The 16,656-nt window shown below is 44.3% G+C and overlaps 1 protein-coding gene across 2 annotated transcripts; it reads right to left on the minus strand.

Annotated features, from left to right (window-relative positions):
- Positions 1–1,112: 1,112 nt before the first annotated feature.
- AVPI1 (arginine vasopressin induced 1) lies at positions 1,113–8,290 on the minus strand. Of its 2 annotated transcripts, none has more exons than XM_077125669.1 (3): positions 8,156–8,290; positions 2,695–2,991; positions 1,113–1,723 (listed from the first exon to the last, which is right to left on the minus strand). In XM_077125669.1, the coding sequence occupies exons 2-3, from the start codon at positions 2,979–2,981 to the stop codon at positions 1,558–1,560; spliced, it is 453 nt and encodes a 150-aa protein (XP_076981784.1). In that variant the 5' UTR covers positions 2,982–2,991; positions 8,156–8,290; the 3' UTR covers positions 1,113–1,557. The 2 variants fall into 2 exon arrangements, with proteins under 2 accessions (XP_076981784.1, XP_076981785.1); XM_077125670.1 differs by lacking the exon at positions 8,156–8,290 and adding an exon at positions 7,835–8,149.
- Positions 8,291–16,656: the final 8,366 nt, after the last annotated feature.

The raw sequence follows: 16,656 nt of genomic DNA on the forward strand, positions 1-16,656 counted from the left end.
CCTTTTTGTTCAGTTTTCTTTGGGGGAAGGAAGATGCCTTTAGAAGGTAGAATGTACTTTTGAGGACAAAAGGAGGGTAATTTTTTAAGGACAAAATAAGTGCCTGGGTTTCTATGGAGTTCTGAGATGTGGCTTCTGAGGCTAATTCACTCTTGCAAAGGGAAATAGAGGTCTTCAATTCCAATGTCCAGAAAGCTCTGAAAAACTGAAACTTGTTCATAACTCATTTAACAACAGAACCTAATCTGAACTCTTTTGTTGGCAAAACCTGGAACCAACACTCTGGTGAAGCTATTTATAATCACTATATATTCCTCTTATTGTAAGTATTTGTTGCAGAAGTATTGATCTATTTTGTTATGAGATGGTCCTCTACTAGGGATTATACAGTATATGCATTGACTACTTCCTAAAAGTAAAGAAATATTCTGAATTCCAAAATCATCTAGCCCCAAGGGTTTGACCTGAACTTTAGGCGATAGTGGCTTCTCCTCTTGGTCATTAGGAGGCAACTCTACTGTGCATGTGTGTCACTGCCCTATTTGGAGCATTTTGAACCCTGGTTCCTTTGAGTGATAAATAATCAAGCATGTAGGATGAGGGAGGGAAACTGAATGCTAATGAGCACATAGTATGTTTCTTTTGAGGAGAAGCCAGGATAGTAAAAAATCTTAACCATGCAAAACCTAGGATAACGTAGGAGGTTCAAGAATGGTGGTCCAGCTGTTGCCCTACCTCAGGATGGTGGTTTAGCCCATTAGTGTTGAGGAAGCCAACCTGGAGCTGGTGCCTACTACTTTGCAGAGTCATCCTACCTAAGGACCCACTGCCCACTGTAACAGCTTTCCCCTATCCAAAGCTGGCCAGGCACCAAGAAACTTCTCCCTTCTCCTGTGGATCATGGCTACCTGCAAAGATACTCCCCTATCTCCTCCCAGTTTGACAGCCTCTGGAAAAGGCTGCAATACAAGGATTCAGGGAGATAGGGAAGCAAAGGAGGCCAGCCCCATTTCCTCTTTCTTATGGAGCACCTTGTTATGAGCCCTTCCCCTCAGACCCCAACTCCAGAGCCTCTGTTTTAGAATCTTCGCTTCTGTTACAAACTCACACAATTGCTGATGCAAATGTTTTTATTTTCTACTTAAAGCATGGTTGCCTTGTGCTGGCCTGAGAAGGGCAGATATGTGGGATGGGCTGCTGGACCAGGAGTTACAGTAGTAGCAGGAGGATTAATAGCAGGAATGATGCTTGTCACTTGAGTCACAGGGGTATATCATGCAGCCCAGGCCTAGTATTAGACTGGGAAGGGCTGAGGCAGGAACTGTCGGTGTTTCTTCTCATTCTGGTGAGGAATGGGTCCCACATAATGAATAAATAGCCCAGTGGAAAAGTCCAGTCCTGTTATGAACTGAGCCAGTGGCAACAGTCTCTTCCTTTCATTCATCTTTGTGGGACTGCCCACCTTAAGTCTCTTCCTTCTCCACTTCCCTGGACCTTTTGGCAGAAGTCCCTATAGTTCCTGGGGAAGATACTGCCATTCCTGGCCCGTTCCTCGGATCAGTGTCTAATCTGGTGGAGATAGCTTGTGGGACCAGGCTTTCTCCAGTTCTGGCGGATCCTGGCACTTGTCCTCCTAGAGTTCAGATACTGCTCACTGGTGTTGGTGGCTGTCTCCATGGTGCTGCTCTGTGGGTTGGCCAGTTTGAAGTGAGGCTCTGGGATTCTGCAGGGAACAAGTATATGACAAGCCAACATTAATAGGGTAGAATGAGGACTAAAGAGATTTTAGGCAGGATGAACTAAAAAGGCACACTGTCCTAGACAAAATGGGGCAAAGGCCCTGGTCTTTGTCTCTGCCCCCTCCTTCCCCAAGAGCTGTAGGACTTTAAGCAAATTTTTCACATTCCTTTGCTGTTGGACTAGATCAGAGTATGTGAAACTCAACATTTCACCAACTTCTTTATCCTGTGCTTATGGCAGAATCATTAATCAGTCATAATACTCTTCCTATCTACTCAAGAGATCAGAGAGACCAAGTAAGGTCTTTTAAGCAGTAATTATCAGTTGGACTTGATAGAAGCAATGCAGCTGATTTGCCACCCCAGGAGCAGATGATCTCAGAAGGCCCATTCCAATGTAATGCTATGATTGTGGGCCCCAGAAGACGATTGGAAGAATGGAGCCCAGATTGTAACCCATGTTGATCACTTTAGGCCATGTGGTTCAGCTCAGTCTCTTGCAGCTCACTGTTCTTGGGCCAGGCAATGACCTAAGCATAGAGGAGGGGGTTAGCAAAAGATGTCATCTCCTTAAGGCCAAGTTTCTCAACAATTTTTAACCCATCTGTAGTACTTTACTATAGTCTACATACCAGCCAAGATTGTCTAACCAAACTTATTTTTGGATGTTGGCATTCTACAATGGAATTCTTTGCTTTCAAACAATACTGTTCCCTACCCGGCGTTGCTAGGACCCAGGTACCGTGCCCCACAGGATAACATGCATGGGAGTTCACTGGGCCATATATAACTCCAGTAGTTAACAGCAACCTTTTGAGTACCAACCACTATATAAACTTTACAACTGTAATATTAAGTACTTGACAGTGAAGCCAAGACTAGCTCAGCCAGAAAATGACAACAGCCGCATCATTAGCACTCTCTTTCTCTCAGCCTTCTGGTCCCAGGAACCTACTTGAGCCTGCTGCAGTGGTGTAGCACATGGCCCAGGGGTTTCTGCCGTGGGGGCCTCTTCCTACGCAGCCTCCTCAAGGCTTCTGCCATACGGGGGTCTCCTGCACACTTCCAGATGATCTCCGCCCGTTCCTCAGCTAGCTGGTCTCCACTGCGTTGAAACAGGCCCTGGATCTGCAGAAGCTCCGCATCCTGAAAGATGTTGGCTGAGGCCTGCTTGCGGCCCCGGGGCACATTTGGGGCCTGCCAAGAGGGCGGCTCACTCACCACTGAGGCTGGGGTGCCCATATTGGGAGCTCTGAGGAAGCAAAGCATATAGAGGGATCAGCAACTCAGCAGTCTCCTCCCAAACCTGGGTCCTGGCTAATGCAAGGGCTTCTGGTGTTTGCATTCCCTTGGAACCAAAGTAGAGTAAGTCTCTTGACTTAATATCACTTTAATTTCCCAGGGTCCCTTGGGGAAATAATATTAATATTGATAACCAGAGTTTATTGAGTGCTTTATTATGTGTCAGAAAAGTAATAGCACTTTATCTCATTTAAGACTCACAGCAACCTGTGAGTTGTTTAATTATTGTTTATCCCCATTTAACAAATGAACTGTGACTCAAGAGGTTAAATGACTTGTTTCTGCTCACAAAGCCATGTGTAAGCACAGAACTAGGAGTAGAACCCCCAGGTCTGTCTGGCTCTAAAGTCCACACAGAGACCATACCCATATCCTTATGATACTAATGTCAGCAGCAAAAGCTCAAAATTTGTTGAGAACTTAACACGTGTCGGGCACTGCTGTAAAAGCTTTGTACATGTAACATCATGGAAATGTAAGCACATAAGCCCTCTCTCTTATCCTCTGTGTGTCACAGATAAAACTGAGCAACAGAAAGGTTAAGTAATTCACCCACGGCTATGCAGTCAGGACTAGAACCCAGATCTCTCTGATACACAGAGGTAAGAGTGGGCTTGTGGAGTTGGGCTACCCAGGCTGAAATCCTGCTTCTACCTCTCCACCAAGTGGGCTGGGCAGGTGACCCTGCATGCCTCCACTTCTTCATGTGTAAAATTATCAGCTGGTACCAGTACATACTTCTGAAGGTTGATGTGAGGATTGAATGAGGACACGCAAAGCATTTTAGAACAGTGCATATGGTAAGAGCTCAATGTTCTACTGTTCTGCTTTTCCATCTATAAAATTGAGAAGAGTCATCCCTGCCTCCATTTTTAAGAATTTGGGGATTAACAAGCCCATATAATTTAGTCAGCACAATATGAAACAAACCAATCGTCTAACCATGATGCAAAGGACCTATGGAGAAAGGTGGGGACAGAAGAGAAGGCTATAAAGCTAGAAGATAATATCATGGACAGTGGGATAAATTTGTAAGAAAGTTCAATAAAAGTTCCCCCATCACATCCAGAAAATAAAAATTAAGTTATCTTCTTTGGTGCTAAATAATTCACTGTCAGTAATAAAGGCATAAGAAGCTCACTGTTTTATTGCTAGGATAGCCCGAGAGACAAAGGAAGACCAAGGACTTTGGCTTTACACAGAACTGGGTTTGAGCCCCAGCTCTGCCATCTTACTAGTTTACTTACTCAACCTCTCTGAGCCTCTGTTTCCTTAACTGTAAAATGGGGATGATGATAACCACTTCTCAGGGTTATTGTGAGGATTAAATGAGCCTAGTGTAGTATCAAGCATCAAATAAGAGCTAAATAAATGCAAATGCCCCTCTCTTTTGGTTTCCCTGACTTTTGTACATGGGTCAGGGCTGTGATGTGGACCTTCCTTTTCTTCTAAGCAGTCTGGACTGAGCCCCCTCCTCCTCCCAGCCCCAGGCCTAAAAGAGGGCGGGGAGAAGGGAGAGTTGTCAGGTTGAGACAGACTCACCCAGTTCCTTCCACACGCCTGACTGCCTGGGTCACACCTAGTTCTCTAGTTAGTTATGGAGTTATCTGTCAACCATCAACCAACATTAACCATGTGGGGTGGGGATGGGGGAGAAGAGTTAAAATATATTTAAATAAAATACTTACAAGCTCATTGTAGAAAATTCAAACAGTATAAACTCTCATAAATAAAAGCATTTACAGTTTCCTATTCCCCAACTTACTTGCAAATGTAACCCTTAAGCTAACATACCCTTTGTTCTCTTGTGAATTTGAACCATCTCTACGCCCTATACAAACTCCCCAAATAAGAATTTCCCTCCCTTGTCCTGGCTTTCCCTCTGCCACACTCCAGAACCACCCTCCTTATTCCATTTATTTCCACACTCACCCTGTCCCAGTTTCTGAACTTTCTAGCATAAGAACCCCACTCTTTTTTCATGAGATTTATCAACTAAAATAAATCTTCGGAAGACTTCAAATAAATTAACTTCATAGAAATTGTGCTTTTTATCTGGAAAAATAGCAATTTTAAAAGTTGCCTCTTCTTAGGCACTATTATGGAAATCCAATTAAAACCTAATACGTGTGGTAACTAAGCCCCACAGCTGGATGATAAAAATACTGTGACCAGAAAACACAGCCACCAAGAAACACTTTTAGGCTGAAATATGAAAGCTAAGTTTTATGGAATCTTCATTCTATATCAGGCAATGTGTATGATCTCATTTAATCCTCAAAACAATCCTAAGAAATAAGCACTGTTATCTTCACATTTCACAAAGGAACAGAGGCTGAGACCCAGATACACGCACCAGTGGCCCAGACACAGCTAGAAGCTGGTCTTTGTGACTGCAGTCCATGCTTTTAAACAGCTGAGTTGCCTCCACAGCCCAGCAGCCTAAAGTACATTGCTTTACAAGATTTCTGTGAGGGTTTCGCTACTCCTACCTACTCCCCTAATCCACAACTGGAAAAACTTCCCAACAGAATAAGAAGGACAATGAATTATCCCATATGAAAGGCAGTGGTGGAATTCTCCTATTTATTTTAGTCTAATCACTAGACTCTAGTGTAAGGACTATTTACTGGGTAACGGCTGCCTTAGCCTTGAAACTGCGCAGCAGGCTGAAGAGGAAGATCTCCAGTTCCAACAAAGCAAATCTGGAACCACTACTCACTCAGCTCGGTGCACAGAGCACTGACTTATGAGTCAGAGTATTGGTCTGAGTCACTTGCTGAGAGGCCTCAAGCAATTCACTTTGCCTCTCTGGGCCTCCGTTTTCCCTTAAATCTGTGAGAACAGGTGGCGGCCGATGGTGTCTGAGGGTATGTTCCTGTACTGAAAGTCAGTGGTTCCACAATGAGGCTTAGGTCTATACAGAAGTAGAGATGGGTCTGCTTTTCTGCCAGTGTTTAGAAGCAACAGCATGTACAGAAAGGACTACTTACTAGGTGCCAGGATACTCCCCAGCTAGTAGCTCCCCTTCTATTCCCTTCTCAATCCTCCCTGGACACCTGTTTTGCTGCAAACCGCTAGAGGATTAGGGTCTGGCAGAAGACAAAACCCACTGCTCTAAAGCACTGTAGTGACCTAGGCTGCTCAACAATTACTTTTCCCCTAATTTCCTGAACAAGACCTTAATCCAGGAAAGCCAGTGTAAACTTGAACAATGGCACTTTTTAAAACTGGAAAATGAAACCATGAGGCTATTAAAAGATTACAAATGGATCTTTCTTTTCAGAACTGACATAAAAGAAGATAAACATGGGTCTGAGCAAATGGGGAAAAAACTGATTCCAAAATACTTCAATTTGACAGAAAGTAGTTAAAAACGAACCCCCCAAAGTGAATACCAAATGTAGAAAACGATAAAGTTCAACTTGTTTTGAAATAGGCAATATGGGAAGAACTGAAGAACGTTAAGAAGTATATTTAAAAAGTGACTCACCATGCAATGACTATGGAGAACAATTGAGCATTCTTTGTTATATATGAAGTTCAGTTTGGATGGCTATCCTAGGCGAGTATCTCACTGTGGTCTCAGGGAGGCATGAGTAACCGTGAGAGGCAGAACATACTTGTGTGAGCTGCAATCCTGGTTCCTCACTCAGTTTGCCCCCTTTGGATAACACTGGCAAGTGGTAACCTTTGTAACTGAAGGCTGGGGGCCTCTTAGCAGAACTGGGTGGTCTGGCCCAATGCACAAGTCAAGTTACAGCCTACACCTAAATGCCTACACAGACATGTGGCTGGGCAGCAGCCAAAATCTGGGGCTTCTCACGTTGGAGGCTCAGTTCAAATGGCCTTGTGGGCGCCCCCACTCCACAGGACCTCCCATTGACCATGTATGCTTAAAAGAATTAGACACATGGTGGCCTCCAAATCTATGCCCCAGGAGGAAAAAGAAACTAAACTAGGCCCTTTCCCCCAACCAATTATCAGATAGAGATATAACCTGGTAATAAACTGCTGCTGGATCTAAAGAGTTCAGGAACTCGGTGTTCTAAGTGTGCCGCTGATAGATAGCTGGGTGATTTTGGGCAAGTCTCAGTTTTCTCCTGCCTCGGTTTGCCCATCATTAAAATGCTGAGTACAAATAACTGGTAAGAGGATAAAAAGTATGCAAAAGCACCCATCCAGCATCTGGCATATAAAAGACATTCAAATATATGTTGGTTGAATGAATGAATATCAGAGAAAAGCTATTTAACCACCAGGTACTATAGAATCATTGTCATTTGCATCACCATCACCTTCATCAAACTTCATGAAAAGGGGCTTTCACTCTTGGGAGAAGAGGGCAAAGGGAGATGGAGTCATCTGTGGACTTTTAAATCACTGACATTGAGACCCTTACTCCTGTCAAGCCCAGAACGAAGCACTCTCAGATGGGGAATCTCTAATCCCTCACAACTATGCGGAAGCACTATCATTACACCCATTTTACGGATGGGAAACCTGAGCTCAGAAAGGTTGAGTGACGTGCCTAAAATCACACAGCTGGTAGGTGATGAGGCTCAGACATAAACCCAAGTAGCCTGACCCCAGAGCTTTATGCTGTCAACCACTGTAACTCCTATTTTTGCCAGATGGCTGCGAGGTCTTTAGGGGAGAGGAAGAACCGAGAAGGCTCTGCTGCCCGCTTTTACGGATTTTAGAAGGCTCAGGGATCCAAAGCCGGAACGCCAAAGCAAGCCTCTGTGGCGCGGACACTCCACGCCCCGCGGGGAGTTGGAGCGATTACTCACCGCGCTGAAGGGCAGCGCGGACAGACATCGCATCGGGAGCCGGCTAGCTAAGAGGCGTCCACCCCAGTTCCCTTCCTCAGCGCGCAGCTCTGGGCTTCCTGTGCGAAGTGCTCACAGTACCGGGTGGCGTTCACCCACAGGACAGGAGCTTGGAGGAGGGTATCCCGGCCGAGGCACACGAAGATATCCCCAGCACGATCGACCCCCGTTTCTCAGAACCACGAGCCTCTAAGTGGATCTGGGAGTTCGAGTCCCCCGGCCCCGCGCTCTGACAGACCTCCCGCCTCCCACCGCGCGCCCAGGCCGGGCCGACCTACGTACCTGGCTGCCCGAGGCGGGCCGGGCCTCCGGAATCACAGCCACGATTCCCCGAAGAAGAAGCCCCGGAACAGCCAATCCTCGGCGGGGGCCCTGGTGCGAGCTCCCGGGCGAGCCTGCCCAACCCCAACGCGGAGACTCCGTGGGCCAATCAGCTGCGGCCGAGGGCGGGGGGCGTGCCCCTACCCCGCCCCTACCCTCCGCCGACCGCGAACAACCAGTGCCAAGGTTCCCCGAGTCCAATCAGCGGCGGGGAAGGCGGTGAGGGGGCGTGCCCGCCGCGTCCCTTCCCTCCGCCCCCAGCCGCCGCCGCGCGGGGAGGCGTCCCCTTCATTGACGTCAGCCCCTAAGGCCGACGCGGTTTTCCTGGCGCGAGGCGGGGAGGGGCCGCATTCCTGTCCCTGGGTGCGGCTGCGGCCCGCCTGGCCGGTTCCATGAGGGCCGCCCCCTCCCCGGGGCCCGAGGCCGACGCGCTCGGCGCAGCGTTCCGTGCAGCGCGTAGCGCTGTGCCGACGGACCTGCAGGTCCTAAAACTCTCTTCCTAGCCTGTCTGTCTTCTGTCTCCAGCCTTGAGGGAGAGGAGGGGCCAGCTTTTGCAGCGATCAGACCTTGGGCTTCAGAGCCAGAACGTCAGGGGTTCTAATATTCACTCCACTGTGTGACCTTGGGCCGGTTACCTAAACACGACAAGCAGTAGAAGTTTTTATTCGTTCACTCTACAACAGCTCGTTAGGGATCTATCCTGTCTGAGCTCCTTGACAAACAATGAACCGGAGAGACCTACAGCCCTTGTATTCATGGAGTTTACAACCTATGTAAAGGAAGCAAACAAATTACTTAAAATATTTAATCTGTGATTGCAATTGTAACAAATGTTATGGCTGTAAAAGGGCAAAACAGAGCTACCTAAACTCCTTTTGAGAGGTCCTGGATGGCTGAGGAAGCGACATTTTAAGCTGAGATATGAAGGAGAGGTTGAAGTTAGTCAAGTGACAAGCAGTGGATCTAGGAAGAGCCATTAAGGAGGAATCCCTGGGGCTAAGGCCAGGAAGTGGCTTTGTCTGAGGAGGGATTGAAAGGATCTGAAATAAAGACTAGCAAAAGAAAGAGTGGTGGGGAAGCAGCAGGCAGAGGCAGGCAGTAAAGGGTTTCCATTTGATCATTTAAGGGGTTTTAAACGGGGGAACAGCATCACATGTATTTATTTAATAGACATTTTTATAGCTCCTACTATGTGCCGTGAATGCCAGTCAGAACTTTATAAATATTAGCTCATTTCATCCTCATGACAAATTAGTTTTTAAAAGGTCACTCCAACTGCAGCTTGAAACTTGGATTGGAGGGGGTAGGAGTGGATGCTGAGTGTCCAAGAGGTTTTCCATAAATGCTTGTTGTCTTCCCTGGAAGATAAAAGATTGTGCACCGGCTCGGAATTGGTCAGGAAGGGCACCCGAGTATAGGAAGCCAAGTCTCCCTGACTTCTTTTCATTTCAAAGCTGGATTGGTATTTATTTAAATTTACAGAAGGTTTTCTCTTCTGTAAAGATGCCAAGGGGGGTGGAATTTGTAGGTCCCTTTTTGCAAGGGGTGTGTGTGTGTGTTCAGAAGCCATTCTTCCTCATCTCATGATCTCCAGCTCCTCTCTCTGTCCTACACAAAGACTAAATCAGCAAGTGTTTTGCTGTAGCTAAAAAGGTTTTAACAGTGGCTTCTTTTTGCTTTCCTTGAATCCCTGGGGCAGTGTTGAAAAGAATGAAGACATCAGCAATGGTTCCTCTCCAATGGAAAGTACTGCTGCAAAGCCTTTCAATCAACTGCTTTGCTGAGGAGGGGACTGCACTGGCTTCTAAACCAGAAGGCTGGGGTTCTGAGGCAGGGATTCCCTCTGTCCCATTCCCAGCACTAGGAAGGCTGAACTCTTGGCTTGGAGAACCTAGGAATTCCGACCCATAAGCACTGATGTCTCCAAACATTTTTGCAGGCATGTGACCATGTGCTTACCACACAATAGGACCACTTCTGTTGTTACAGCTCTATGATCCAGAGTTTGAGATGGGGCACTTCCACAGTTGTGTGGTCTCTACGCAGGACCTCAGGAGTGAGATTTGGCCGTGGGTCTTCCACCAGGATTCAGGACATCTGGAATTCACAGAATGGTGCTGGAGGCAAAACCACCCCTAACAGGGCCCTGATTAGAGAGCATCTGCCCTGGGGAACAGGTCATGGGGTGTAATTCAGGCCAAGACTTTATTTACAGGTCCCAGATTAGGATGAGCAAGTTAAGAACTTGTCTCAGGTGCAAAATTTACAGTGTGTGTGTGTGTGTGTGTGTGTGTGTGTGTGTGTGAGAGAGAGAGAGAGAGATGGAGCCAGAAACTCAGCTATCAAGATAAATGGTATTTTAATGCAATATTTTAAAAAAAATTAATACCAAAAAGTCCCTGATAAAATATCAAACTCTAACACAGACACAGGATATTGTTTGTTTTATGACCCCATATTGTTATGCAATGAGAACACTCATTTCCAGTCAGCTCACAGTTCCCAGGGGTGTGGACACTGTTGTGTCCCCTGCAAAGCAGGTTTACGAGAGTTAGCAATGGCATACGAACAGACGGGCAACAGGGAACTTTATGTGTATGCATGTTTTTCAATTGTAGAGCTTTTATCAACTTTACCACTTGATTCAAAATATAGGAGGACATATATTTTTCAGTTTTATTGAGATACATTCACGCACAAACTATCTAAAGTTTACAGTCACGGGCTGACAGTATCATCACATAGTTGTGCATACATCCCCATGATCAATTTTACAACATTTTGGGAGAATATTTTAACAAGTTCATTAGGGCCACACATTTTTTCTTTTGCCTTAGGCTCCAATATGGCTTTTATTTTAAACCCCAATAAATAAGGGGTTTAAACTATTCAACCTTAGGCAAATGACTTAACTTCTCATCTGTACAGATGAGTTTCCTCGCCTGTGAAATGGGAATAACTGTTCCCATCTCTCGGTTTTTTGTAAAGGTGAAAGAAGCTGTGCAGACAGAGTGTTTAATGTACACCTTGTTGCACATGCTAAACCAGCAGAAATTCCTTCCCTCTTTCTTCTTGTTCTGCAACAGTTGTTCAAGCAGCTGGGTGGTTACATGTGGTCCCCGCTGGATTTTTTTGTTGCTGTTTGTCCTGTTTTGCAGAGAGTAAGCTGTAGCATCCTGAGAACTTTCACACTCAGCTTTATGCTACAGTGTGACTTTTGAGTCAACTCTGTGTTTCTTAATAATCTTGGTCATTCTAAGCATTTTTTAAAAGCTTCCTTCTGCTTATGACATCACACAAAGCAATTTAGATTATAGCCCTCCTCTCTGAACTTACAGAGTGAAGAGGCTAAAAATAGCAAAGTCCTACATATAGGGTAAATACAGAAACACTTAAAAAAAAAATTGGCCATTCATGTAGATTAGAATTAAAGGTATTAGTATGAAGTCATGGTTTCTAATATATAGATAAGTAGATACAGAAATACGGTTATAAATGTATGTATAAACGTGTGTGTGTGTGTGTGTGTATATACACAAACATTCCTTGCCTCTGTCTGCTGAGAGAGCCTAGAAGCAATGACACTCCAGTAGGAATAAGCAAACAATACCAAGATATTGGCTTCTTAATACCATTTCCCAGGAAAAAGAAGTATGGTTCCTTGGAGATATGGTTGATGGTAGCACTAGGATGAGCCTGGAACAACTTGTTTGTGAGAAAATAAGAAGAAAATGCTCAGAGAATGATAGAGACATGTCAGAAGACCAGGAGTCAGTTTAAGAGGGCTCCCATTGGCCCGATTTAGGGCAATTTGAGCATCAAGATAAAATATGACAGTACAAGATTATAGCCCAATGAAATAAAATAAGAATACATGAATCCATAGTAATAGAAATAAAAGACTAGATAAACAGGGGGGAAGAGAAATCCCTTCCTTACGGTAGAATGCAAACTAATAAATGTTGAAGGAATGATGCAATTAGTAAATAATGGTTACTAAAACTAGTGGGTGAAAGCTTATTGAAGAGCAGGATATTTACATAGTCTAAAAGGTCTTTCCTCACAAATTATTAATTATAAAGGGAAAGATGGTGACCTCGGTAGAGTTCCTAGCAGACACCAGCTTAATAAAATGATCAAAATTAATATCACCAGGGAGGGCAACGGTGGCTCAGTGGCAGAGATCTCACCCGCCATGCTGGAGACCTGGGTTCGATTCCCGGTGCCTGCCCATGTAATTAAAAAGAAAGTAATACCACCAATGTTGAAACAAATCATCATAATATGCCCCTTGATATGAAGCACTGAGAAGGACACAACATTACTTCATGGTATTCCTGCCAAAAATGCATAACCTGAATCGAATCACAAGGGAACATACAAGGATATTCTATAAAATAACTGGCCTATAGTCATCAAAAATGTCAAGGTCAAGAAAGACAAAGAAAGGCTGAGAAAGTGCTCCAGATTGAAGTAAACTAAAGAGACATGAAAACTAAATGCAATACGTGATCCTGGATTGGCTCTTGGGCTGGGAAAAGGGAAATCTTTGTGATAAAGAACATTATTGAACGACTGTTGAGATTTGAATATGGGCTAGGGAGTGAGAAAGTAGTGTTATATTAATATGAAATCTTCTGATTTTGAAAATCATAACTGAGGCTAAGCAAGAAAATGCCCTTGATCTTAGGAAATACACTGATGAATTTAGATATAAAGGGCAGGATGTTTCAAATTCAAGGTCAAGGGGTTCAGAACCGTGTGTGTGTTTATGTGTGTGTGTGTGTGTGTGTGTGTGTGTGTGTATAGAAAAAGAGGAAGAGAATGATAAAGGTAATCAATTGATAAATCTAGGTAACAGAAATACATACATATATATATGTATATATATAACCATTTGCTCCTTTTGTTATTCTCTTACAGCTTCGCTGTAAGTTTAAATTGTATCAGTTTCTGTGGGTTAGGCGTCTGGGCAGGGGTCCACTGGATTCTCTGCTTGGGATTTCCCGCTTTTTGCCACACTGGAGGCTAGAAGCTGCCCACAACCCCCAGAGGCTTCCTGCAGTTCCTCACCACATGGGTTTTCCCAAACGGCTGCTTACTTCATCAACCCAGGAAGGAGAGTCTCCGGAGCAAGTACGTTATCAAGACAAAGTGTCATATAATGTAAAGTAACCATGGCAGTGACATTCCATCACATCTGCCATCCCAAGAGTTTCCTCTGGTTAGAGGTGTCTTTTGTTTAGAAGCAAGTCATGGGTCCTATCTGTTCTAGTTTGCTAGCTGCCAGAATGCAATATACCAGAAACGGAATGGCTTTTAAAAGGGGAAATTTAATGAGTTGCTAGTTTACAGATCTAAGGCCGAGAAAATGTCCCAATTAAAACAAGTCTATAGAAATGTCCAATCAAAGGCATCTGGGGAAAGATACCTTGGTTCAAGAAGGCCGATGAAGTTCAGGGTTTCTCTCTCATCTGGAAAGGCACATGGCGAACGCAGTCAGGGCTTCTCTCTCGGCTGGAAGGGCACATGGCAGACACGGCGTCATCTGCTAGCTTACTCTCTTGGCTTCTGGTTTCATGAAGCTCCCCGGGAGGCATTTCCCTTCTTCATCTCCAAAGGTCGCTGGCTGGTGGACTCTCTGCTTTGTAGTGTTGCAGCATTCTCTGCCCTCTCTGAGTCTCTCATTCTCCAAAATGTTTCCTCTTTTATAGGACTTCAGAAACTAATCAAGACTCACTCAAATGGGTGGAGACATGTCGTCACCTAATCCAGTTTAACAACCATTCTTTTTTTTTTTTTTTTTTTTAATAGCCTAAATCTTTTTTTTTTTATTAATTAAAAAAAGAATTAACAAAACAATTAGAAATCATTCCAATCTACATGTACAATCAGTAATTCTTAATAACATCACATAGTTGCATATTCATCATTTCTTAGTACATTTGCATTGATTTAGAAAAAGAAATAAAAAGACAACAGAATAAGAATTAAAACATTAATAGAAAGAAAAAAAAAAAACCCTATACCTCACATGCAGCTTCATTCAGTGTTTTAACATAATTGCATTACAATTGGGTAGTATTGTGCTGTCCATTTCTGAGTTTTTATATCCAGTCCCGTTGTACAGTCTGTATCCCTTCATCTCCAATTATCCCTTCTCTTAACGGAAAAAAAGAAATTAACCCAACATTTAGAGATCATACCATTCTACACATGCAATCATTAATTCTTAACATCATCACATAGATGCATGATCATCATTTCTTAGTACATTTGCATTGGTTTAGAAGAACTAGCAACATAACCGAAAAAGATATAGAATTTAACAACCATTCTTAACTAAATCACATCAACCAGGGAGATGATCTCATTACAGTTTCAAACATACAGTACTGAATAGAGATTATTCTACCTTTAAGAAACGGGATTTATATCAAAACATGGCTTTTCTTAGGGGGCATATATCCTGTCAAACCAGCACACTATCCCTACTCAAGAGGAGGAGATTACACAAAGGCACTGACATCTGGTGGCAGAGATCATGGGAAACCACCTTAAGATCTGTCTGCCACCAGAGGCCAGGGAGAACTATGTCTGGAAACCGGGGGATTCTCTGGAGTACTTCCATGTCCAACAGTAAAGTAATGGGCAATTATAGCCACCCCCATGAGGCAGGATGATTGAGGTCTCCGACCCTTCAGGAATGAAAGTCTGAGTTACTCCAACAAGTAAAGAAACCCAGTCAGCTGAAGTTCTGGTTGAGAGCAAGGGGGACTATGGAATAGGTAATAAAATAAGGAAGCCATAGATATCAATTATGGACTGTGACCAATTACAAAAAATGACTAGTAGTTTTGCATGTGTATATGTGTGGTTGTTTTTTTACACCAACCACTTTCTCTTTCTATTTCTTCCCATTTTTATGTTAAATATAAGTTGTTGGAAGTTCACATTATAATTTAGTCTTTAGGTAACAGAATATTCCCTGGGACTATGACAGAATGTAAGAAGTATTTAATATAGCCAGTGATATAAAGACGATTAGTACTGTGTATCATCTCACTTTGGCGAATCAGAACTTCTCTACTTGTAAGAAAAATAGCTGTATCTCTGAAGACAAACTGGCACAGAGTCCTGTAAATATTTCCCTTTGCCCGCTGGTATTATGTTCAGCTTTATTAGTAGAGGCTGCTAGAGAGACTGTAGGAGGAAGGATTCTCTCTTCTTGGTTCTGGTGTGCTCCTCTCCCCAGCTCCTGAAGCTTCTCTAGTGCCCATGTCCTGGATCACTTGTGGTGTCTCCAGCCCCAGGCTCCTGCAGTGTGGCGGCTTCTCCAGCGTCTGGATCCTACAGTACACACAGTGGCTGGCAGCTCCCCTTGGCACCCCCTTGGGTGGCTTTGCGATAAGCTTTGAGGTGCAACACCTCCCTGTGAATAACTTCCCCCAGCACCAAGACAGAAGATTTCCAGCTAGTTCCACCAGTGCATCATTTTTGCAGCTTCTTTGCCATCCAGCGAGCCATGAGGTCTGGATCTCAGCCCGGTGGGTGGGGATAGAGGCTATGCCTTGGGTTCCAACTCAGCCCTAGAGGTAGTGGCTGCTCCTTTATCTTCTAGTCCTGTATTCCTTAGAGTTCTCTTTACTTCTTATTTGCCAATCCCTCAGGATTCTGTTATAGCCAATAATTCTTCATATTAAACATTTCTTGTTTAAATTACTGGGTGGTTTGCATCTCCTGAGGGGACCCTGACTGACAGCTGAGAAAGGCAAGACCGGTAGGATGGTGCAGAAGGATGAAGAACCTCAACTGAGAGCAGGGTTCTGTCTGCAATCCAGGGGTACTCTGAGAAACAGTGACCAGGATGCCAAAGCTCTTTTGGAAAACAATTGTGCTGGTTTGAAATGATGTATGTCCCCTAGAAAAGCCATGTTTTAATCAAAATCCCATTTCATAAAGGCAGAATAACCCCTATTCAATACTGTATGTTTGAAACTGTAATCAGATCATCTCCCTGGAGATGTGATGTAATCAGGAGTGGTTGTTAAACTGGATTAGGTGACGACATGTCTCCACCCATTTGGGTGGGTCTTGATAAGTTTCTGGGGTCCTATAAAAGAGGAAACATTTTGGAGAATGAAGGATATTTGGGGAGAGCAGAGAATGCTGCAGCACCAGGGAGCAGAGAGTCCACCAGCCAGCGACCTTTGGAGATGAAGAAGGAAAACACCTCCTGGGGAGCCTCAAGAAACAGGAAGCCAGGAGAGAAAGCTCGCAGATGACGCTGTGCTCACCATGTGCCCTTCCAGCTGAGAGAGAAGCCCTGACTGTGTTCGCCATGTGCCTTCTCAGCTGAGAGAGACCCTGACTTCATCGGCCTTCTTGAACCAAGGTATCTTTCCCTGGATGCCTTAGATTGGACATTACTATAGACTTGTTTTAATTGGGACATTTTCTCG

Source organism: Tamandua tetradactyla, chromosome 13, assembly GCF_023851605.1.
Source record: "Tamandua tetradactyla isolate mTamTet1 chromosome 13, mTamTet1.pri, whole genome shotgun sequence".
Taxonomy (NCBI): domain Eukaryota; kingdom Metazoa; phylum Chordata; class Mammalia; order Pilosa; family Myrmecophagidae; genus Tamandua; species Tamandua tetradactyla.

Bases quoted from the DNA above. Each gene is read 5' to 3' on its own strand.
- AVPI1 (XM_077125669.1), bottom strand. From the start codon at position 2,981: ATGGGCACCCCAGCCTCAGTGGTGAGTGAGCCGCCCTCTTGGCAGGCC. The intron at 1,724-2,694 runs GTAGGTTCCTGG...TGTTCCCTGCAG, and splicing joins CACCACTGCAGCAGGCTCAA to AATCCCAGAGCCTCACTTCA.